Here is a 25,941-nt window from a genome sequence, read left to right on the forward strand (position 1 = left end):
CCAGTGATATGTATAGTTATACCTCTCCTCTCTTCTGTAAAAATCCTTTAGTTGAGTGTTCTGAATTCATTCCTCTTTTGGGGATAATGCATGTCGCAGTGTTTCTGCAAGGGTACGGATCAGGGGCTATGGTGCTAATTTACCATCAGCATCACTACCAGAGAAACAGTTATACTCTATATTGACTAATTTTTCTCCTGTGACTGTATTGAACCTGCTCCTCAACCTTTTCTTCACAGAATGCCATCACCACCTAAGTAATACATCATCAGTGCAGTTCACTCTGATGATGTATTATACTAACATATCATTAGTGCAACAGCAGAGCAAGGCGCTTTGATGATGTATTAATGCAATACATCATTGGAATGAGTCACTCTGATGATGTATAACTCTAAAGATGGTACTATCCAGGGAAACATGGACATCTAATAAATCAGGAACAACATTAAAGAATAAAATCTAGGACATCTTCTAGGGAAAAACAAAGCTTCAGAACCCTTTGAATGAACATAGTGTAAGATTTGCCTTTTAAAAGTAAAAGAAAAAAAAAGATATAATTCAAACTGTAAACTTATCACAGACATGCATTTCTGTTGAGTGCAATTACCACGCTAGTCAAATTTGATATTTGTTCTACAACAGTATCAGGTATGTGCAGGGCATTTTAAGGCAGTATGATACAATTAGTTATATGATCAGTTGAGCTTCACCTTATCCTACCCACATAGGGCAAAAAATGAGAGCAGTGCTTTCTACGAACATATAAACAGTATGAAACAATAGAAAATAACAAAGAAAAATTACCTTACCTCTTTCCATGACTGGCAACAGCTCAAAAATAACAGTCTCTAGAGAGATGCTGCTCCCTTGGCTGCTAACACTTAAATGAAGGTGAAGAGGGGTGGACCCTAAGTCCACCCTTTCTGGTTACTCAGGTTCATTGCTTGCACCTGAGCTCCCTAGGTTAACCACTTACCACCTGACATTCAGCCATTGATTCAGTCTGTGACTTGGTAATTCCCATACAACCTGGAAGCAGAGAAAAAAATCAAGCAAGTGTAAAAACATACCTGAAGCCCCTTCCCCTCAGTTATTTTTTTTTCCTCCAAAGCTTCCCATCTAAAATCCCAAAACGGCCAGTTTATTGTTAACATTTACTACACCGTCTTCACAAATTGAACAATACAGTCTATTGGCATTTGTGCAAGAAAAAAAGGCAATCTGTAACTATTGGACTAAGAATGAAAAGGTTATAAATCTTAATGACATATCAATATGCTAGTTCTGGGGAAAAAAATAACAGTGCACCTATGTTGATTCGCATACCAGTTTTTAACCTATGTATGCTTAAAACCTAAGCACAATAACTGCTCACAAGAAATCCACAAAATGCAATTGTGAATTACTTGCAAAGTTTTACAAGAAATTCCAGCATCAAGTTAAATACTAACAAACAACCTAAATTTCAACATTCTGAACAAGCCTACTGTAGAGCAAGGGAGCTTTTACTGGTAAGATGAATTACATATTTTAGAAGAAAATAAGTAAGTAAAAATACACTTGCTCTTTTTCTCTTTTTCTCTTTTTCCTAACTTCCATGTTTTACACAGGGCCAGAAAGAAAAAAAAAGCCACATCAGGAAGATCACAGAGCACCCTGACTAAACAATGAAAAGCTCTGATGTTACATATTTATTTCTGGGCTTCTTAATCAAACAAATACCCTGCCTTTCCTCATACAAACTCATATACAAAAACATCCTACTTGACATATGCCTTGATACACACATGCCTTATGTATACCTCTAGAGCCATTGTTCTGAGAACAACCCTACAAATCCCCCTTCCTCCCTGCTATGAGACCAGGCAGATTTTTTGTTGTTGTTTTGTTTTAAATTGGCCTCAGCTGTATTTGATTGCTCCAAGCTTGTGGAGATTCTCCAGCTGAGGCCCTGCAATCCCCGTTAGGATTTAACTCCTCAGTCTCACTTTCCTCAGCTCTCCAAATACAAATAATGAATGTACTCATATGTGTGCATGTGACAGAGAGAGGGTGCTTGGTGTTTAAACTGTAACCCTAAACATTCATGTTTGGGTGCAGTGTGGCTCTCCCCAGTGGTGGAGCAATGGGGATAATTGTGCCCCTCACCAAGGCGTGAGCCAGGCCCTGGCAAATGCTGCTGCTTGTCCCCTTAAAGACTGAAACTCTGACATCCTGAGAAATCCCAGTCACTTAATGAGAAGAAGACACTTTGCTTCAAGCTTTTCAATTAATAACAGTCTGTTATTAATTGAACAGAAAGAAAATACATTTAAAACACATCTAAAATATCCCTGAAGATGGAAAGGATGCCTGTAAAAAGTGAGAAAAGTAGAAGAGAAGCTGCTTGGCACAGGCTCATTCCATTCCAATACACTCAGTTTCCTTCAGCCCACAACCACCATGTAAACCACATGAAGATTATAGGTCCTAACACACACACCCTCTGCAGACAGAGCTGTAGGTGCTTGTTGACTTTAGAACATCAGCAAGCAGTCCCGGTCCACTGGCATCCATTACAGAGGCAATGTCTGCCTTAGGAGTAGTATGTTGCCCTCCCTGCCATGGAATGAAAGAGTAGCTTCTCCTTGCTTTGATCCTCTATGACTAGTGATAATAATTTAAATAAATGCCATAGTCTGCAGCAAGCTGCAATGCTCCTGCTTGAGTTTAGAGCCAGGCACACTTATTCAGAGCTCTAGGCCAGATTGATCTTAGCCATAGTGCCATGTACTCTACGGAAGAGCCCATGCTATCAATAAAGCACAGGCACCCTGAGAGGCATAAGCATCGTATGGGATTCTTAGCTGCCCTAGTTAAGTAATTAAGAGAAAAAGAAGATTGTGTCATTCTTAAATAAAGAATCTTCATACGCTGTTTTAGACTGAACCAAATACAGAGCAATCCCTCATAATACCAAAGTTCATATCAAATTCAAGTAAATTGGGAGTCTTATTTATATCAAATATAAGCCAAAATCTCGTAATTTTAGCCAGATGTAAAAGGACTCTCTTTTTTTGTTGTTTTTGTTGTTGTTGATGTTGTTGCTGTTTGTTTGTTTTTATTTTGTTTTGCATCTGAGCAGCAAATAGTTGGGGACACTGTTTCGATCAAAGCTTGTTGGTGCTACAGTGTTCAAATGTCTTACAAAAATAATACTACTGTGTCACAATACTTTTAAATTATTTTTCATATGTGTCATGGCTTCTCCTGGAATCCTCAAATAGGAATGACTCTACTCTATTCCCGCTATGCTAGCACCTACACTGGACCAGAAGCTGATCCAATAAACAAATAGAAACTCAAAAGTAAGAAGAATAGGAAAAAAATCTCCTAATTCCTCAAAATGCGAATTTCATTTTAGGAGATATTATTTAATGAATCAAAATAATAAATTTTTTACTCGATGAGAATATATCTAATAAAGTTCTGAAAATGCCGAGCATTAAATATGCGAAAGTGGCTCTATGGGAAAGTCAACATGTTCAGGAAGTATCCCTTTCTTGTCGCAGTAGATAGACAATAAGTTTTTGAGGCTGGATATTCTTATTATAAAAGCTACTAGGCAATATGCACATCTAACCCTGCTAAATTTTTTTAATATTGTCATGGTAATAAATAAAATAAATCTTAATAATAAATAAATAACAAACCTCTCTATATTATTTTTTCTGTCAGTGCGCATAGTTTTAAAAGATGGAAGTGTAAGTACTAATAAAATATATGGTTTAATTAACTAAACTTATGCTGTAGTGTACTTTAGAAGTGGATGATTTACAGAGTGTTATCCTCTTCAGGACAGAAAAATGCAAATAGCATAATTAAAAGTTGATGAGAAGTGTATTTATTGGGCACATAGGAAGAACAGACATTTAGATTTATGATACACAAAGTGTACCTTTCATTTGCAATATTAACATTTTAAAGTCCAAAGCATCAGCATAATGCACCAAACCTGTCCTATGCAGCATCCATATAATCTAGCCGTGCTAATCCTAGCCCTACCAATGGTAAATTATGTGAGCTGAACATACACTAGTGTAAAATGATCTATTGTGATACCATGATTGTGTTCATTGAGATGTCTGTAGAGGCCATATATCTCATTTGCCTGTAAATACACGTGAAATTATTGAAGGGCCAATAATTCATTTGTGAAAGGAATTCTAGAGCTATCAGTTATAGACACATTGATGCATAAGAAGCTGCTGTTTAATTTGAATGTAAGTAATTTTTGAAAGTTCTGGCTATTATTTATGTGGATAATGGCTTATTTATCTTTGGGTATTTGACATGTGAAGAATTCAGAGAGCACATAGAAGTTCTAAAAGGTAAAATGAATATTATTAACCTGGGGATTTTCAAACGTAAGCTAGGAAATACACAATGTCATGAGGCACTTATTCTCTCTTCTGTCCTAATATTAAAGCCAATCCATGATTATTGTTCTTGGAAATATCAAATTTTTGGATGCAGAAACATACACAACAATTGTCTAAACACTACTGTATTCTCTTTAAAGAGCTAGGTGCACGTATATCATATAAAAGACATTTTTCAGTATATAAATCATGAGGTAAATGTACTGCCAGCTGCCTGTAAAATCTGTTATGAAACAAATATTTGCCTTTACAGAACAACAGAATCATAGGGGTTGGGAGGGACCTCTGGAGATCATCTAGTCCAATCCCCTCCTAAAGCAGATTCCCTAGGGTAGTTTGTACAGGGAAGAACCCAGGTGAGTTTTAAATATCTTCAGAGAAGGATACTCCACAACCTCTCTGGGCAGCCTGTTCCAGTGCTCTGTCACCCTCGAAGTAAAGAAATTTCTCGTTATGTTCAGATGGAACTTTGTGCCCATTGGCCCTCATCCTGTCACAGAGCATAACTGAAAAGACCCTGGCCCCATACCTGCCCTTTCCGTGTAAACATACTGTATTTTGAACAGTTTAATATACAAGAAAGCAGTTCAAATTGGACCTTAAAGAACCATTAAAAAAATAAAAATAAACAAAAACCTTTCTGTTGTAATATAGCCAAATTTAGGTCAATTACCCAAGAGGGCAATTTTCAAAGGAAAACAGATTTCCTTTACTTGGAACCTTCTTCACTCGTGCATTCTTTTCAGAGTATAAATTTTTATGAACAGCTGACATTAGAGGAAAAAAAAATAATCTTTTTGTCCTTGAGTTCAATTATTACTGAAAACTTCAATATTTTTCCATTCCTTTTCCAGTTTCTAGAAGAATATTCAAGGTCATGTTGTGACTGCATGTTCAGTAAGGACAGGCCTATTCATATACATTATCATTATTTCCATATCTATTTATTGTTCATTATATACTGATTGAATTATTATTTTAATCCATAGTTCATTTCAAGCACACACACACAAAAAGAAAATCTTAAAAATTGTGAGCAACCTATGAGAAACCTCAGGCACTGAGACAGCTTAATAAAGTACAAAGAAAATAATATAAACTCTTATTCACACCCATATTTTCAATTGCCTTTTGCTTGTTTTTTGTTTGTTTCTTTCTTTCTTTCTTTGACTTATTTTAAAATTTATTCATTCTTGCTCAAATTATTTTTTTTTTTTTTTTTTTTTTTTTTTTTCAGGAAAAGTCTGAGCAATGAGATATAAAATTTATATTACCAATCCAGTTATAGAAGATTACAACCTGGAAATTCTTTTTTTGGTCTTTTGCTGGGAATGGTCAACATCAAATACCTAACGCATACAAGCTAGGCTTACTTTTGCTTAATGGACAATGCCTTCTCAAGGGCAAGTTAGGGTGTAGAAAAGGACAAAATAAATTATATTTATGATGGTTCCTTTTGTACAAGGCTGATTTTTCCTAAGGAAATCTGCAAAATTCATTGTATAGTGCAGCAGCTAACTGTGCCTAATTTCTGAGGATAACAAGTTTTCTCTTTAGGAGTGGTTTCCATACATTCAATTTAGGGAAATAATTTGTTGATGTCTTTTTTCCAAGATCATGACACAGCTCTTTAATAAAACAGAATTTAGCCAAAGTTTATAAAGCTGCAATTATTTGTTGTACTTGTTTGGAATTTGCAATTTGGCATAAGTTTTTCTTATGGCAGTATTCTTCACTTATAATTTGCCTTAGTTTCCAAGCTGATTTTAAACACATAGTACTTTGGCAGTGACATAAATGCCAGACTTTCCACAACTTCCCTTGTATTCCACAGCATGTGAGCCACAAGAATCAACTACGGCTTTAGATATGCTGAGGGAGATAAACTAATTAATGTACTAAATTGAAAATAGTCAGTATGACACTTATAATACCTGCTTCAAAACCAATTCCACTTTGGTTTCACAAAGGTTTTTTAAAGTTATATCTTTTCACATGTAGCGTGCTCAGTACCTGATGCAGCTCTGCATGTAAATGGAGCTGTACAGCGTATGTTCTGATCTACAAAGTGTTTTACCAATCATGCAAGGAATCATGTGGTAGTCGCTACTTATGATGTCCATCCTTGTTGGTAAGAATACTGGCATCTAGTGTATGAATGTTTTCCTTTGCTGCAACATTTTCTGGCTAGCACCCATAACATAAAGTGGTAGAAGTGTTTATTTGTCATGTCTCAGCTTTACAACATCATATTTCACGTATAGACCCTGTTCATATTTCTGGGGCCTGATGTAAAACTTCACCACTCAACATGAAGAATATTTTGCAGCACTGTTGGAAAGACTACAAATACAGAACTGCACCATACCTACACTATACCAGAACGACAGATGAGAAGTTTTACTTACTCAGTTCAAAAGGCTTTCCTTTGGTGGTTTAATATCCCAAGGCTGTCTTTCTTAACTAAGCCATCTTGTACTCTTTTTGAATTTTGCTTTGATGATATGTAGTCCTAGATACTGACAGAACAGGTTACCCTTCCTTCTTTCATTTGTTAACAATTCCCATACACAGTCAGTAGTTCTTGCGTTTTTTTAAATGTCTGACTTCAAATGAGAGCTGGTTAGTATCCAAAGAGAGAGAAGAATCTTCAGAGTCCACAAAGAATTCAACCTTATAATTTCTACTAGTTAAGAACGAGATATGTAATGTATCTACATTTAATTTATTCAGAGCACCAAGTCAAGAAAGGGTCGTAGGTACATTTAAAAATGCAATAGATATAACAAAAATTGATTTGGAACCAAGAGATTTCCTGCATTAGGATTGTCACAGATATTATTATTATTTATTTTTGAGTAAGGAGACTTCAAGAGGTGAGATGCTGATTTCAGATCCATACAAAAAATTATATATGGAGAAAAATCTTCTCTAATCAATAGGAGCTGCATCCAAGATATGATTTTACCTGTACATGCAAAAGAATTTTAGAACCATGTAGACTCTTTCTTTTTTTGTTTGTTTGTTTTTGTTTTGAATGTCAGATTGTGGCCATAATGTACATGATATTATCGTGTAATCTAATTGGGAATATTGTTCAAAAACAATCATTTGAAATAACAGAAGTTCAGCTTGTAAACAATGCATTTATTTGTATTTTGGTCAAAGGAAAGAAATTGACTAAATGTACACTGTGGTCAGGGACTTGGAAGTTTTTCTGACAAAGAATAGCCTGGAATCTAAACTCAGATATGACCCTGAACTTTATGCATGCATCTTGCCTGCAATTTTGGACTGGAGTCAATGGAAAGAAAGAATTCCTTTGAATTTTGAAAAGTTCAAACTCTGTTTGACACTCCTTTTTTTGAAAAAAATAAATTAACTAAAAACACTAAATATAGGACTTAACTCTGTTTATCTTCTCCTCCTAGGAATTATCTTCTCCTCCTAGACCTTACTCTTCCTCAGCTATCTACCTAGGTATGATGGTTTGTTTTTTGTGACCCTCCAACAATCTAAAGCATAATAACAGTATGAGCCTAGAAACAAGTGGTTACATTTTTTCTATCAACTTGTAAATGGCCCTGAATATACGTCCTGTTGTTATTCCATGAACAGCAAACATCAGTTTATGCTCCTATTCTCTAACTGTATTGTTATGCAAGGGTCATAGGACATTCTTCCTTAAAGGGATGAGACTGCTCAATGGGTGTCCAGTATTTTCTTGTCAGCAGCAACCTAATAAAATGCATATTATGTTCCCTTCTTTTAGCAAAATGCTCTCAAGTTCTCTGACTTGACAATTCATCACAAATGTATTCTAAGCTACAGCACTGAATTAAACATAAATGGTTTAAACCATATATTCATAGAAAAAAAATATTTTCTATCAAAAATATTTCAGAAGAATATTATAATAATAAAAATCAGAAAAGTTGGAAAGTGCAAATAGCATTTTAAACAAATACCTTATAAAAACATTATAACACATGAATACTAATATTTTTCTTCCCTAAAATTATATTAGTTAAAATCTAGAGGATACAAGTAGCAGGCCACTTCTGAATCAAGCAGAAACATTTGCAGGTATCATAGCGAAAGAACAGTAGCTAAATGATTTTCAGGTTGTACTACTTGATCGACATTTTCTTCAGGCAAATTTTGTGGATACATGACCTTAATCATTAGCAAAAGAGCTGGAAGGAAAAACAGAAGAAAAGGAAATAAAAGAGTATTGGAGGAAAAAAATAAACAACTTCTCAACCTCGGTAAATTGCTGTAGGTCTACTATCTTCTGCTCACCACCAGACAGCCGCTAATGGTCATACAGTGGGAGAAGAGAAGGAGAAAAGACTTCACCCGTTTCAAGACATGCCAAACAATCCTACCAACTTGTCTCACCGAGTGCTTCTTACTCTGACTCCCCGCAATTTGCATATACTCTGCTTTTCACTTTCAAGTGCTCTCTTCTGAAAAGCACTCTGTATTCCACCCCCAAGTTTCAAGCCCAGGGAACACTTGTGGGAGGGAGAGGGAAAGAGCACTTCTCCCTTTGTTGTGGGTTTCTTCTTACAGGCTCATCCTGCTTAGCAGATGGTAGTACAGCAGACTCCTTATTTTTTTCTTTCTTTTTCTTTTTTTCTTTTTTCTTTTTTTTTTTTTTTGCCTCTGATGCTAAGCATGATTTACAGGCCTGAGTTATTATTTATCATTATTCATTTTCTGTCACCAGTGCATTGAAGGTTAATAGAAATGCCAGCATGCTCACTGATTTACTTAGTAAAATATTTGTTCCAAGGTTTAGGTCAGATGATTGGTGTCTGAGCAAGCTTCAGGTTTATGCATTATGAAAAGCAAGCTGACTTGACCTTGAGCCACTAGCACTAGCACTATATATTACTTTAGTGGAGTGACCTTCAGAGACCCAAGACACACTAGATGTATTCAACACATGTTTTCTTCTCCCATACTGCTGACATTGTATACATTCCAGCTGAACCTATGTAATGTAAGATGATACTCACTTTTCATCTAATGAATTTGAGTAGGATGACACATTCAACTAAAACCCCCCACCTTGGAGGTAACAAACTACCTTGAAATCCCAGATGAACTGGGGCTCTGCAAGTACTTCAGTCTAATTGACACACTTTGTCACACAGAGTGTCTTGTTCACCAAACCACTCAGGAGACAGAGTGCCTAATTCTCCTGGTACAAGCTAGGAGTAACTCCAGTGATGTCCACTGAATTAAGTGAGAGAAATAACAATCCATGGGGAAGAGTTTACAAACTGGAAGGATTTATGCCTGGATTATGGTAGTACTTTACACTTGAGTTGAAGTGGCATAATCAAGCCCTGTATGTCTCCTCTTTATCTACTGTTTAAACGGACACTTTAAGTGAGGTCTAGTGTTGCTAGACAAGAATATACATTTTGAAACAATAGTTACAGAAATTATTGTCTTACTCTTGATTTTCATATTGACCTTGACTTGTTATTCTCATTTCTTCAGTGGTATACACGTATCTTCAGATGATTTCTTTTAGATTCATTTGTTCAAACAAACAATGGCCACTATAACCAAACTGTAAAACCCTAACAATGTGAGATTTAACCATTATTTAATTTAAAAGGTTCTCAGTTCACTGTCAGCTACACTAGGACAAAGCCAGAATAATTCTGAAGTCTTTAGTGGATCTACTCCAGATTTACATCAGCAAAAAATAAAACCAGAATATGGCACAGCATATATGTGTATTTTTTTTCCAGCTCTGCTTTAATTCTTCCCAGGTACCAAGCAGAGAAATAGCATATCCAAAATGGATTAAAAGCAGAACCTTTTGCCTCCATACCCTATTAGGATAGAAACACCTTCTTAATTTTTCACTTCCTTCATACACAACATTTTCAGATAGTTGAGATTTATACAGGCAGATTTGGCAGCCTTTTCATATAAACTTATACTCAGAAATAAATCAAATCCAGGGCACTCTCTCCAAGAATATGTTATTTGTTATCTGACTAAGTATGTGTTAGTGGATCAGACATAGGAAAGGTATTTCTATTATACCTGTGTTGTTTGGCTATGATTTACTGTGGTATACAATATTATTTTTCATTCTTGATTACACTGTGTATTTTTTTATTGTCTTATGTATTTCAACAAAGTTAGTTACTTGGGAAGCGAAAGAGGTGGTGGGGAGAGAGGGAAGTGTTTGACACATTAACCAAAGGAAAGAAACTGAACCCCATCAGCAGAAGGAGAGGACAAGAAACAATAATCCTGTTAATGCTGAATCACGAGCAACTACCCTTATCTGGAATCAGTCAACAAAAAAAGGCACCTCAGGAGAAAGTATGGGTGAAATTAAAATTTATTACTGGATATCAGCATTAATCCTGCAAAAGTCTCTGAAAGGAAAATGATTAAATAATCTCAGTAGTAATTTAAAATTTTTCTACCGTCTACTCTAAAGAGGAACTGGAAGGTGTCCTAATTCTTTTGGTAGTTTTAGTGTTCATCCATTTAAAGGCACAGCATATATGCTTTACATTTGCTGAGAGAGAAATAGCCCTATATTATTATCAGATTCCGTTTTTTATGAGAAAAGACTTTCTCAGCATCCCTCTCTTGGATTTCTTTGTGCATCTTTTGACTGTGCTAATTGAATTCATTCAGTTCTAGAAGATATCATCTCTCTGAGTCCCACTGTAGATCCACATTTGGGTCTTAACTCAGGATAGCAGATTCCCCCTCCATACGCAGATTCAAGACTTGTCCAAAAACACACCTGACATTATTACTCATCCAAAGAAAAGTAGGACTGCTGATTGCAAGAATTCAAGTGATGTTGAGCTAATCCTCTTCAAAACTCAAAACATTAAAAATATGTAATTTCTGTAGGAGCATTTGAAGGCAGTCTTATGGAAGGACAAAGGATTGGTTAATTTTTAAGCTCTCCCTCAACAAAGCCATTACAAACTAAAAATTAAATCCAAGATCAATTTTTTTTTGTGAGGGTTTGTAATATCATAATAAGACTAATTTATTTGTCCTTCCTCTTTACTCAAGAATTGTGTAAGCAAAAGCAAACTGCAGTAGTGTATAATGTGAAACTTTCAGGCGTCCACTAAAGTACACCATCAACATCAACAGAAGTGCTAGCATTAGTGTCCATAACTTAGTTGATACAAAGTCTAATAGCTTAGTAAATAACCATTTGTGTATACTACAGTAGTTAGCATTCCACATACTTGACACTCTTTTCTTCCTTTTCCTTAGCAAGATTTACTTTCCCCCTCTTTTTAGCCAAGTATAGATTCATAGACCTGTTCACATTATGCTGCATAGTAGGTTTTACTATTATTAGTAGCTAGCATACTATTACTTACATACTATTACCTTAACCTTTTCTGTTATGTTCCCTTTTTTACCTTGATCAGTTCCCTGCAATTTCAAGACGTGAGCTAGAAAGATTCAGGAAAGACATATGTATATATAGATATGTAGGTATATATACACACACATAGCATGAACCAAAACATTTCTAAGCACACCTATCTGCCAAATCGTAAAATATGATATATGCTTTAAAAATAAATGTATGTTAGTCTGGTTGCTGGAGACACTGCAGAAGATAAAACACTTCTTTCAACAACAAATGTGCTAGGAAGAAACTCATATCCTGTGCACTCATGCTTTATTATTTACTGTTTCTATTAAAGTCATTCAGAAAATCCCTTTTGAAACAGCACTGCACAAATTCACATGAAATCATACTGCCCTCAGAGCTCGTGGTCTAAAGACAACAATATTATAGTTCCTCAATTCTCATTTAGGCACCTAATGAAGGTCAGATTTTCAAACCACTGGAATCAATGTCTGTGATGTGTACAATCATATTTCAAAGACATGAATGTTTCAAAGATATGCTGAACTAGTACAACTTTTTTTTTTTCTTTTCCCCCCCCCCTTTCCCTTCTGTTCCTCGTCCACCATCAGATTGGCTTCTTAATTGGTTGCATGATAAAGAATTCAACTTCAGAAAAATCTGTCATGGTTTGGACATACCAGGTCTTTCAGACAAGCCAGATTATAACAAGCAGTGCAAACAGTGGTGCAACAAAAGAAGTTTTGAGGTAAAAGGCAGAGAAGACAAGAAAGGCAGAAGAAAGACTAGAAGGCAGAGAAAGACCGGTAAAAGACAGAGAAGAGCATCACAGAGTGGTGGCTAAATTAGCCTCATTTAATTTGCCACTTTGTGCAGTTGCTTGTCTTATTTGTACAGTCTACTTGACCAATGAACTGAATTTTCCCAGAAAAGAAGTGACAAGGTGTCCAGCAGACAAAACAATGATACCACTTGCTAGATCACTCTTTTCAGACTGCAGACGACCAATTTCAGTTTTGCACTTGAAATCATTATGAATACAAGAAAAGCATCAAAATCTCCTTAGAAGAAAAAGTGAACATTTAATGACTTGGGGCTTGAGAGTAGTGAAGTACTATTACCAGAAATACAGAAACAGAGCAAAGAGAATGTTGAGACCACAACCACTGAAAGACTGCAGAGCCATCCCTCAAAGATTCTATCTTTTCTAACAATTCTCGTAATCTGCAGTTGAAGTGGGTCATTTGGATAAAAACTGAGTTTAATTTATATGTGCTGTATTTTAACAAAGGTAGTATTACTTAAACACAGTTCCTTGTTTTCATGCCTTACTGGAACGCAGAGTAGAAATAAGATGTGTAACAGATAGTCTTTCCTTTTTATAATACCGAATTTCCATGCCCTTTCCAGTGGAGGATCTCCAACTGCTTAAGAAAGCTTTAAAAGCACTAATGTTCATATTGCCTTTGCAAGGTGAGCCTTTTCTGCACTTCTCACACAGGGAATCAGCAATGATAGGCACATGGCAGCCCCAAAGTAACTCAGCATCATCCGTGTAGCAGGGCTGGAAGGGAAGCTGGGTCTCCACTGCTGAATGCCTGGGCTTTGCGCACCACAAAATACTCTCACTCTTTCTCTCCCTACTGAAACAGTGAGCTGCATTTCCCAAATCTGAAAGCTTTTGTTCCTTTTTCAGGGCTCGATTACGCTTCTATTGTTGCAGTCTGAAAAAATGTGCAGACATAGCAGACGCATTTCTCATTTTAGGTATGGTACATGTCAGTGTTTATGCTTTTGTTAGCTGGCCTAATTATCATGTGTCCTCTAAAACTCTCTGTTGTAATTACCACTCACCATACTGACACCTACTGCTAAGGAGCGAGCTGATCAGCTGCAGGATTTCTTTAGTCTTGGATCCCGCCAAAAAACTGCATGTGACACCAACAGATGTTTCTGGTTTTAAAACAGTGGGAACTTCATGAACTATTTTCCCCAACCTCCCAGGAGCAAATGCCACCATAGTTGAAAAGTTGGAAACGTTTGTCAGGCTCTGAACAAAGCTGTGAACGAATGCTACAGTAATTTACTTCTTCTACAGTTTTTTATTGGTTTTTTTTTTTTTTAATTATTATTTTTAAACAGCAGATGAGACTACAGAAAAGACCATTAGCAATAGCAGTACTGTGTGGGATTTTTCCAGCACAGACTTTATGTTATCTACATATGTGTTACAGAACATGGGAAGACAGCTAATGAGAATATCACTCTAGAGAGTACTTCTAACTCTGTCTTTTGTAAGGGATTGCCCATTAACTCTCAGGGCTGCTCTGAGTTGTGTTTGCAGCATAAAGGGAATAGTTTGGCTTGGATTCCATAGTTGTAACCATACAGGAAGAAGGGAGGAAAAAAATCAATAAGTTCAGTGTAAGCAAAGTCAGAGCAACCTTTAAAATAATAAGACAAATCAATTTATTTCTCAAATGTCTTTATTTCCAAATGCCACTGTTTAGTGCTTTCTGCTGTCATTGACCATGACATTTGAGAAAACTTGGCTCCTAGTCATAGCTGCAGCTGAAATTACCATGTAACAACCATGTGAAAAGATTATACATTCACCTAAGTGGAGATCTGCTATAACAACCTTGTCCTGTGAGGTAAAGAGGGTTTAGGAAGAGGCAGAAGGCAAGAACGACAAGTTTTAAATATGGACAGAAAAGCCCTACTTTATTGCTATATACAACGAAAAGTAATTACAGAGAAAAATGAAAGCTGCTTCTTGCTGTTAGCAGGAAGAATAAGGGAATTCTGTTCCTTTTTAAAGCTTGGAGTCCATTTTGATATAATTGGTTCCAGAATTATTTATGACATTAATTGCTGCATTATCGACTGCCTGTCAGCTCTTCTGGCAGTTAGTCCATCTTTCTTACCACAGAAAGCTAGCTCAGCCCAAACTAGACTGACAAGCTAATTATACCCATCTTCCCCTTCAATGACAAATGCTGCTCATCGGAAACCTTTCTAGAAATAAGCTTTCATTCTTTCTCCTTTTTCCTGAGCCAGACACAACCGATATCTCAAGGTACAGATCACAGCTGAAACTCTGCTCACAGGGCTATTAGCTCTGAACATCTCACTTGAGCCAAAAAACCTAAGCATCTTATGTTATCAAACTGTATGTCATTCCCTGATGCTGGTTTTCAGTGGATGTGCACTGGGCCATACCTGTCACTCAAAACTGTGGCAGATGGAGTGAACCTGACTGCATTAGCTGGGCCCTTCTTAACAGCTGAGGCAGCCCTCTGACAGCAATTCCAAAACTCAGAAGAAAGACTTTGTATTTTCCTTATGTAAGCTTCCAGAATCAATATTTTACAGTTTTTATTTTCCTTTATTTCACGAAGGGAGGGTGACATTACTAAGAAGAAATGTTTCTTTGGGGAAGAAGAATGGATCAGAAGCACTGCTGCAAGGCTGAAAAAGAGGGGAAATACAAGAAGAAAAGAGAGGACCTGGTCAGCTCCCCTGCATGGGAATTCAGGACTGTGTAGCCCAGTGCCTTGAACATGTGCAGGGTCTCTTTGTTATTGTGCCATATGTAAGCTAGCAACAATTCCCACACACCACCAACTCCAAGGCAAGTGGCTTGGACTGTTACTTGGTCTCTTTTTCAATATTGTGGTTGTAACCATAAAGATTTAAAACATCTGTGATTTGTTTTTCTTTTTCTTTCTTTCTTTCTTTCTTTTTTTTTTTTTTTTTTTTCCTGTTATTGTAATGGTTAGGCTTTGAAACACCTACATACTTAAAAAAAATTGCCAGTTTTTAACAAATTTGGGTATCACTTATATAGAGGGATGGGTAACAAAAATAATGATAATAACAACATTGGCCTGCACTCCTCAGTATCTATTGTTTTGCATTCCAGTTCACTTCCATTTCTCTGTAAGAATTTGAAGTAAATGTGTTGGCTCGTAGCTGGACAAAGATTCAGTGCCTATTCCAGATGGAAACAACCATATACATACCAGATATATGATAAAGCTGATATAGAGCGAATTTCAGTCAAGTTTTTACAGAACAAGATTCAGCACTACAGTCGTTACTAGCAGGCATCCCCTCACATACAGTCACCAAATAAAAGCTAAGTTCTGAATTATACCCCAGCCTAGAGGAAGAACTTTCAGAACAGAAGGTGGCAGTGCAATGCAAGATGGCTGCTATGACTACCACCTAAGCCTGCTTTTCAGTGCATTCCATATGACAACGATCAGAAGCACAAAAGTGAATTTCAATTAAATAAAATTGATGTCAGTATTTCAACAGGTCTACAGTAAAAAATGACTGTGGACGTTTGCAGTTGCAGTGGTAAATTTTCATTTTGTTTATCTGCAAAAAATGATACATATCTGCATAAATGGTAAGAAAGCTGATTTCAGTGAGCAAGGGCTGCCTTGGTTTACATCCTGTTCTTTTCAGAGCATATCTGAAATCCTTATTTCAGAAAACACTTGCTTGGACTGAACCAGCTCCCAGGGGTGAACAGCAAGTTGCCAAGCAAAGTGGGGGCAGTAGTTGACTAGAAGTCTTGTGCATTTTACACTTTGTCTAGCTAAACTCCACCAGAAAATCAGTACATAAATTGAGTTTGAAGCTTTACAAATTGGATATTTAAACCACTCCACACCTATAAATTGTGCAGTGCTGGAGGCCATTCTTCTTTAGTCACTATTCTTTCATGACAACAAGACCTAGTGGAAAGAATTCAGCATTTTATAAACAGAGTAACTATATGCTAAAATACTGTGGAAAAAGTAAGAAAAAAGGAAGTCATATAAACAGTAGGCGAAGCAGCAAAGTTTTTGTCAGTGCTTTGTGTTTTCTGTTCTAATGCGCATATTGTTACGAGCAGAAAGCTACTGTATTTATGGGGTTCCCAAGATTTCAAAAAGAAATGAAATGTGTTCTTTGCATTTTTATAACTTTTTTGAAATCAGACCAATTCTAGCACTAAAGATCTCTTCTAATGTTATGAAATACAAACACAGTTATTTCATTTTATCACACCCAATGTAAAATATATCATACTCTTATTTAACACAGAGAAAAACTGTAGCAAAAACAAATGATTACTCATGAGATTGAGATGAACTCTGTCTGTGAGACGTAAATTGCTTATAAATGCAGTAAGACCTTTTTTTTTTTTTTTTTTTTTTTTTTTTTTTTTTTTTTGTGCTGGCTTTCTGAGAGCATACAAAGGACCAGCCACCAGGAAATTATTATTAATGTGATATATTAATGTGATATATTATATCACTACAAGTTGTTGATTTTTTTTTTCCCTGAATAAACCTGGACTTTTTTTTTCCTATCATCTATCATGCATCATTCTTTCCTTTCATCTCACTGACCATAATTCAGGTAGCTGATACAAAGTTTTCTACATTTTTATGTTCGTGTTGAATTGGTCTTTATAAAGCTTATTCACAGTAAGCATTAAGCAAGTCTGTAGAACACGAAGTAATCCAAAACAGGAAAATATTTTTTTCCTGCAAAACCATCAGTAAATATATGAAGTAATATTCAGACAGCATGTCAGCATTTCTGCCCAATAGTATAATGAGGTAATAAGTTATTTCAAGAGCACAAAGAATAGTATCCCACTGAATTTTCATTTGTAGAGGTTAAACGAACAGCATTATGCTTTAAAAGAATGCCTTCCACAACCAAAATCAGTGTATGCTTTAAGGACTCACTGACAGCTGAAATGAAGTCAGTAGGGCTTGTATACTGCTGACCTTGATAGCTTTTCTGTTTAAAACATTTTAAAGGTACATGTACAACAACATTGGAGAGGGAGGAAAAAAAGAAAGCAAATGCCAGAAGATCTAATAGAAGCAAGATGCATTTCTTTTTGACTTCTAATTAATCAAGATAACATCTCTTTCAGCTATTAGACAGTAAAATCAATAACCTGGGCAGTCTGACTGCCAGTTAGACTTATACGCCAACACCTATTATTGGCAAAACTGTGATGTATTTAACCATTTCATCCTTTATTATATTAAAAAAGGCAACCAATCTCTGTGAGAGAGTACAGAAGATAGTCCAGAACCGCAGCAAGTTGTTTTCCCATCCGCGGGCAAATTTTCCACCACTGCCCCTGCATTCCTGCTCCTTCCTAATACCTTTTTGTAACTGCTATTTTGCTTTACTGGAGTGACCACTACAGAAATAAACCAAAACAAAGTACCCCAAACCTCACTACCAAATGTTAAAGGAATGTGGAAATTTGTTTCTTCTGAAAATCGGTGGCACCCTGAGTGAAGCAGCACTTGGAGTAATGCTGCTATAAGCACTAGAAAAACAGTGCAGAAAAAGAGGTAGCACCTGAGCATAAAGAGGCAGACCTCAGAAAGGCTAATCACTACAGTGGTTTCATTTCAGAGGCAAGATAAATAGATTCTTTTACATAAACTGCCTATCTTGAGGTCCTGCAACCTCTTCCCTTGGTCAATAATCCCATTAAAGTCCATGACATTCCTATCCAAGTGCCAAATCCTGAAATCTTTTTTCTCATTAATTAGCTCATTTCCCAAGCAATCTCATTGAATTTAGATTCTTTAATCAGTGCAGACAAAAATGGCCAATTCCCAAAAGAAGAAAAGATCCAAGCTGTTTTATCTACTTTTAGGAAAGCTTTCAGGCTTTTGCACATCTTCATTTATGAGGCAAAAGATTTTTCTGAGACTGACATCTTGAAGGCCTTAAAAACTTTGGAACTGCTCTTCTCTTCACTAGCCAGGCAACTAACCAGCACTAGAATCAAGGGTCTTCAACAGACCAGGAAAACCAATTAAGTCCATTCTGGACCTGCAGTTAAGGCAGAATCTGGTCCAAAATGCAGTGAATTACCGCTGTACAGTATAAAATTCTTTTCCTTCCACTTCACTAACAAAGACTATTTTCCAACTGAATTTCTGTATAACTAGGTTTAACACTTCAAGTTTTCCATCTATAGACTAAATAAATAAAAATTTTCAAAGTATTCTTAGAAATAGAAATAGAAATAGAATGTACAAGTCTAGGAAATGGCATTATGGAGTGGCCCTGGCACACTTCATGGGGCTGTTTATTTTCATTCCTTCTCAGAGTTAGCCATTAAAAGAACATCTGAAGCCAAAAATGTTGCTAAAAAGGACTGGATCTTGGACTGTAATTGGCACAGGATATGTAAAAAGCAACATTGCTCAACACATTCAATCAAATTACTTCGCATTTGCATATTTAAAAAGAGCACTACAAATGGACCAGTAATTATGATATTGAAGTGTTTTTATGCTATATTTGTCTTTTTCTATTATGCACAGTGATCAGATGTAGAGTTAATTACACTTAATAATGACAATTATGGCTTTATTTTACAAGGTAGCAAATTAACTCAATCAGGCGAATGCTATTCAAGTTATAACAGAAGAGAAATACCTAAAATCAACATTGCTCTCTAGGGGTCTTTTGACTTATCTTCCTTTGCAGTGCCAATGATTCATTGCAAAGTGTGGGGTAACTCCCATTAAGGCAAATAAGAAAACTCTAGCTTACATAAATGCTCTGGAATTATCTTGCAAAACAAACAAACAAGCAAACAAAAAACAAGACAAAAAGAAACACCACCATCAACAAAAGGAGTTTCTGTTATGGGGAGAAATAATGAAATTTTTTGCATAATTGACAGCAAAAGAAGTTATGCACGAGACAAAAAACAAATGGATGAAACCTGACACAGTAATTCAAATGAAGCTGTTCTGAACTTTCTTCTAATTTCTTTGAACTAATTCCTCAATTATGATAAAGAATAACCAAACCCTGTATTCAATAGTAGGTGATGCACAATGAAGAAAAATACTTAGGAATGGACCTTCTGCCACAACCTCATCTCTGCTCCATGGAACACAGTGACTAGCAATGATCATTAAACACTTATATGTGATTTATGAAGATTGCCAACTACAGTCACAAATATTTAAAAAACAGGTTTAAAAATATACTTCCAACCACTCTGACTTTCTTACTGCTCATCATTATCATTACTATAAGAGCATGAGGCATTCCCCATGCTTTAACCCCTACAATATTCTTCTTACTAATTCATGTGTCTGTTTTTACTTCATAATTTCAATGTGTGTAAGAATGTAACACATACAAAAACCTTGTCAGAACTAGATATTTCCAGACTATAAGCAGCTTAGCAGGAAGATATTATCCAAAAGTGAAGAGAACCTACAATCTCAGTCTCCCATTCTAATTCCTTTCTGAACCAACTGTGGTGAACAACCACTCAGTACCAATTTGTGCTAATAGTCAAAACCAGCTGAAAGTTTTCCAAGAGGTCCCTGTCTTTTTTGTACTGGGGAGCCCAGAACTGGACACAGTACTCCAGATGAGGCCTTACCAGAGCACAGTAGATTGGGAGGATCACCTCCCTCGACCTGCTGGCCACGCTCCTTTTAATGCACCCCAGAATGCCATTGGCTTTTTTGGCCACGAGGGCACACTGCTGCTCATGGCCAATCTGTCATCCACAGGACACCCAGGTCCCTCTCTGCAGAGCTCCTCTCCAGCAGGTCATCCCCCAACCTGTACCGGTGCATGCAATTATTCCTCCCTAGATGCAAGACTCTGCATCTGCTTTTGTTAAACCTCATCTGGTTTCTTACTGCCCAGCTTTCCAGACTGTCCAGGTCTCGCTGAATGGCAGCACAGCCTTCAGATGTGTCAGCCAATCCTCCCAACTTCATATCATCAGCAAACTTGCTGAGGGTGGCCACCATCCCCTCATCAAGGTCATTGATGAAGGTGCTGAACAAGACCAGACCCAGCACCAACTCCTGAGAAACACCGCTAATTACAGGTCTCCAACCAGACTCTGCACTGCCAATACGACCCTCTGTGCTCTGCCAGTCATCCAGTTCTCAACCCACCTCACTGTCCAATCATTTATGCCATGCTTCTTCGGCTTTGTTATCTCCATAGTTCTTGACTACATATCTCTGAAGAGGAGAATTTTGGAGGCAAACTCCATCTTCCAGAGGAGTTCCACTTTACCTGTCTTATGCAGAAAGACAGACTCAAAGATCATCTTTTCCCCTGCACTGGTATTGAGGCAGATTATCTTTTGTACAGAATCCCTATGGGCAGCATCTACCTGCTTTGTCCGTCAGCAATACTGGTACCTGCTGCAACCTCACCACTGAACTATGTGCCTAGCCTTTCCTTTAGTTTAGACACAACAATAGGTTCGCCAAGCGAATCCCTCATAAACATACCCTTCAAGGCATAAGAAATGATGAAATGGAGGAGTCTAATTCTGAGCATCCTTTTCTTCCAGAGGGCACCCAAGTCAAGCAAGTTTGAATGTCAGTGTAGCTGATATTAAGGCTGTCATAGAGAGAAACATTCAGAGTCCAGGTCTATATTAGCATGCCAACTTGACTTCTCCTAAAGCTATTTTTCATGTGAGGTTAAAAAAAGGGAGATCTTCAATGATTTATCACTTTCGTATTTCCAACTCAAGATAGAAGTACGGTAATGTTTGTTTGTTTTTACAATGTTTTCCACTTTTAGCTGTATTTTTGGGGGGAAAGTGAAGAAGACTGTTTAAAAAATGTTTTTAAATCTCAGACAACAAAACAGCATTCCTCTAAATTAACAAAATGGATAGATTTAAGGCAAAAAACAAATTTATCTGCCAATCCTCTCATTAAGCTGAACAAAAAATGTAAACACATTCATTCATTGAAACTTCTCTTCCTCCACCGTAACATCTATAATGTCTGTTTTAATATACAGAAGGAAATACTGTTAAACCCATGCTTGATTTATCACTGTGCCTAGGTAGCCAAAAGATTTAAGTAGAAACCATTCCAATAGCCTGTAGGTACCTCTGACTTTTTAATATAAAAGAGTTTTTTTTCCACTTTGACTTGCCAGAGGATTCGCATTATCAGAGGCTGATTGTATTTGGAAAATGCTAAAATTGAATCCTCTGTACTCACCTCCCAGGCTGTTAAAGAGAAAAGTAGCCCCTATGTTAAACTGGAAGCTAGATGAGGAGTAGGCAGACATCCACTGCAATCAATGACAAGCTAATGGGCTGCTGACCATAAATTCTCTGGAAAACTTGACATGAAGCTCTTGATTCAAGTGATCTTTGCTGCAATCCTTGAGCCATTTCAAACAATCAGTTTTATTTACAGAAAATTTGGGGGCCAGCATTAAGAGATGCACTACTTCAAAGAAAGTCATCTTGATAGCTTAACATGATTATACCTTGCAAGGAATGTTATTTTCAGTTGTCTGCACCTTTACAAGGATGCAATCAAAAAAGCAGGTTGTAAAATATCCAGAGTTATAGAATCAATAAATCAATAAATTTTACTCTTTGGTACAATAATCATAATTATTGGCTGGATTCTCAGCTAGTGTTAATAAATAACAGGGAGGCATGCATGACAAGTTGCTTCATCAACATCTGAAGCTTTGCAGTATTTATACATTTTGATTATTAAGGAGTTTCTTTGGCAAGTCAATACTATTTCTGAGTACACAGTTCATGTGTTTGGGTCACCCTTACAGAAAGCTTGAAAGACTTATGCTTCTGACTTGGGGGAAGATTTCCAGAAAAAAGGGTGCTGACCTCCTGTCTGCCTACTTGGTGGCTGGTAAATGTTAGCACAGCTTGATAATATCAATTAGACTGGGAAGCTTTATTTTAAGCTTTCTGAACTATCACTACTGCCTGTGTCCATTTGTCTTTTTTATTCTCTAGATGTGCCATGACAAGTATTTAATGCGACACACACCAAACTTTGAATGTCCCGCAGCCAGTTCCAATGGCTCGGATGCTGTCATTTCGAGCTACATCAGGAGCAGTGGCTCAATGGCTGCATCTGTGACACATGTCAGAAACTTTTAAATGTCTGCTCTTTTTTTCATCAGGATGCTTCTGTATCCTAGCTGGGGAAGAGATGACATTTTGTGTTTGGGTGGAACTTGTTGTAGCTCCCTCTTCCTGCCTCCTCTAACTGTCAGCCTGAGTTTCCCCTAAACATATCAAAATGCAGGCAAATAAACCTTGTCATTTAGAAATATATTCGGTAGTAACCATGCTTGAAAACAATGTTTTAGGAGGAACTTGGGCACATTTTCTCATAGAATGATGCGCTACACAAAACACAGCGCTAGGCTATTTCTGACCTTTGTTATGTGCCGCCTTAGAAGATTGATGTGCACAACTCAGATACACATGAATTCCTTAATGTTTCTGTTCTTTTTCCATTAAAGTGGAATAATTTGGCATATAAGATACACAGTACAATAGGGTGCTTTTTCCAAGGCTTGGTAGAATTAATATTTTGATAAGAATATAAACTGTAAAGGTAGAAAATTGATCTGCTAATGGATAATAAGGGGTAACAGGGCGGGACTCCAGGAGTTGAAAACCCAGTTCAGAAGATCAGAGCAGTCTTACATAATAATCAATTACATATATGTAATTCTGTAATATCACATTGGGGTTTCTTTGTCTTTTAAAATTAAAACAAACAAAAAGACTAAAACTGGACTCTTTCATTATGACATTTTCCTTTTGGGTTTAATTGGTACAGCCATTTTTCTTTCTTTCCCTGGCAGCGTGAGTTCTTCAGATTCTCCTGGAGTTATTTGTGACTGTGTATGGGCAGCCAGACATGTTTCACACAGTTAAGCACTGTGTAATTTTACTCTGGGGCTCTCTTTGCCCATTTCATCTGGCAGTGTTTCAGCCAAATTTGACTAGCAGTTGGACATACAAAAATTTTAGCTTATTAAAATATTTATTTGGGCTCCTAGTTAAGCTTCTTATTAAAAAAAATAATCAAGAAGAGAGATGCAATGGTGGCACATGAGCTAGAACATATGTGCAAATTTGCAATTTAATCATGTGTTTTTGAATACATATCATAGAGGCAAAGATTCCCACTAGTACTAGATAAATCCTCTAGAGGGATTCTAGGGATAGTGATTGCTTTATAGGGGAACCATTCTGCCCATTTACATCTGACAGCAAAGAAAGCAGGACTCAGATGTGAGATGGACATTTAGCAGAGGGTAACCTGAGACATTGTAGAGAGCATTGCCAAACCTAAAAAGCAATCTACTCTTGCTCTGGGATAGGTGAGTGATTCAATCCTCAGTGCCGCACCCAGCATTTGCTGGGTACACACCACAACGTGCATTCAATCCTGACATTCAGATATTGTTGTTTGGTTTTGTTTTTAACTCTGAGGCACTGGATCACCATTTATTTCTTTACTAGATGGAAGACCATCATTGCAAGCAAAATTTCTTTAACTTCTACTAAACTCCAAATGAGTTATTTTTGAAGCAAATGCTGCCTTGATGCTCTGAAGTTCAAATAAAAAAAGTTGATATTAAACAAATAACCAGAATTATACTGCATAGAGTCAAGAATTTTCTTTAGTATTCAACGTAAGAAGAGACCTGGTGAGTGAGAGACAGAAAGAAAGGTATAAAGGACCAGAATATACTTGCTATTTTCAATTGTGCATCACTGGTTAAGCAACGAGAAATAAGATTCCCAGACTTATTATGATGCTTCCTTTCTTCTCCGAGGGTATAAGGAGAGATGCAGTCATCAGGATAGGAGACTTCTTATAAAAGATAGCATTCTGCATTAGCCAAGAGCTACTTCAATTTATGCGATCATGACACAGCCCTGATTCTGAAGGCAAACAAAACCACAGGTTTGTTTGTTTGTTTGTTTTTGTTTTGTTTTTTTTTTTTTTTGTAGAGATATTTTCAAGCACATTGGATAGAAGGATGAGAATAATATTCTGAAAATATGGCCTCAAACTCAAATTGCTCAAAAAATTTATAACTGTTATCATTGTTATTTATGTTGCAATACCCTTAGGGATGAAGTGTAACAATGACATTAACAGTGGCATTTATTTGGAATTTATTTTTTTTTTTTTTTTAAAGGGGGTTAAAGTAGAAAGTTTTGTACAAAATAAAAACAGAGTGAAAACGAAATTATTGTGATATCTTCTTGAAACAGAGATGACAGGAATGTTTTAGTTAATTTAGTCTCAGCATCCTATCAGATAAGGGCATGTTGCCATCTACACTTTTCCAATATGGAAATAGAATCATATATTTTTTATTTTCGTAGCTTTCAAAAGTAAACCACTAAAACAAGCACAAACTGAAACCACCTCTCCTGTTGAATAGTCCTCAACTCTAGACTTCTACCTTCTTGTAAAAAAAAAAAAAAAAAAAAAAAAAAAAAAAAAAGCCATATGTTAGAAAAGTCTGGAGGTCTGGAAAGTTTGCTCAGTTTTCAGAAAGCGCGTCTGGCTTTTCAATTCAGTAAAATGAGAACTGCAGTTTTAAAAACCAAATGACAAATGTAACAGAATGTCTTATAGACCAAATCCACCATGCTTTCATTGGAGTAAAATCCACACACCAAAAACATCAGATCTAACTAAGTGCTTAAGAATAATTACTTCTGGAATAGACTAAACTTCTGTAAAATAATATTAATTTCCATTCTGACAGATAACAGTGTTTCAACTGGCAAACCCTCCAGGAATTTATCAGCCAGCTGCTGCCTCAGAACTAAAAATCTGGGCTTTATTCTTACAACTGATGATAGACATTCATATTTTTTTACTGCATATTCTGGTTCTTTATGTCAAAGAGCATGATTTTCCTTTTTTTTTTTTTTTTTTTTTTTTTTTTTTTGATGCCTCATTAGAAAATTCAAATAATTCCAGCATTAAGCTGAAACTTGTGCTTGCTTCCATATTGCCACTGAGTGCTCCTTGATGAGAGTGAATGCATATACAGCGCAAAATATGCAAGACTACTGCATCCTATTCCTGGCTTCGTTAGCTCAAAGCAGACCTGTTTTTTTCTTTTTAAACTGCGTGTGTATTCCTGTGTTTTGTGATATTTGCTCTTACTGCCATTGATATTGAAAGCTTTGCTCCTGACATGAAAGGGAAGAGGATAAGACTCAGAATGTGCTTATACTGTAAACTTGTGATTAACATTAACAGCTGG

At 36.5% G+C, this 25,941-nt stretch overlaps 1 protein-coding gene across 1 annotated transcript in view; it reads right to left on the reverse strand.

The window, feature by feature from the left end:
- Positions 1-845: 845 nt before the first annotated feature.
- LRMDA (leucine rich melanocyte differentiation associated) overlaps positions 846-25,941 on the reverse strand; it is a 673,100-nt gene continuing 648,004 nt past the window's right edge. Inside the window, exons 7-8 of the mRNA XM_042862914.1 lie at positions 980-1,032; positions 846-883 (exon numbers count right to left, since the gene is read on the reverse strand). Coding sequence (XP_042718848.1) covers positions 878-883; positions 980-1,032 — 59 coding nt within the window. The 3' untranslated portion in view covers positions 846-877. The remainder of the gene's footprint in view (positions 884-979; positions 1,033-25,941) is intronic.

The sequence above is a fragment of the Lagopus leucura genome, unplaced genomic scaffold (assembly GCF_019238085.1).
Source record: "Lagopus leucura isolate 7727_CA_CO unplaced genomic scaffold, USGS_WTPT01 Super-Scaffold_739, whole genome shotgun sequence".
Classification (NCBI taxonomy): Eukaryota; Metazoa; Chordata; class Aves; order Galliformes; family Phasianidae; genus Lagopus; species Lagopus leucura.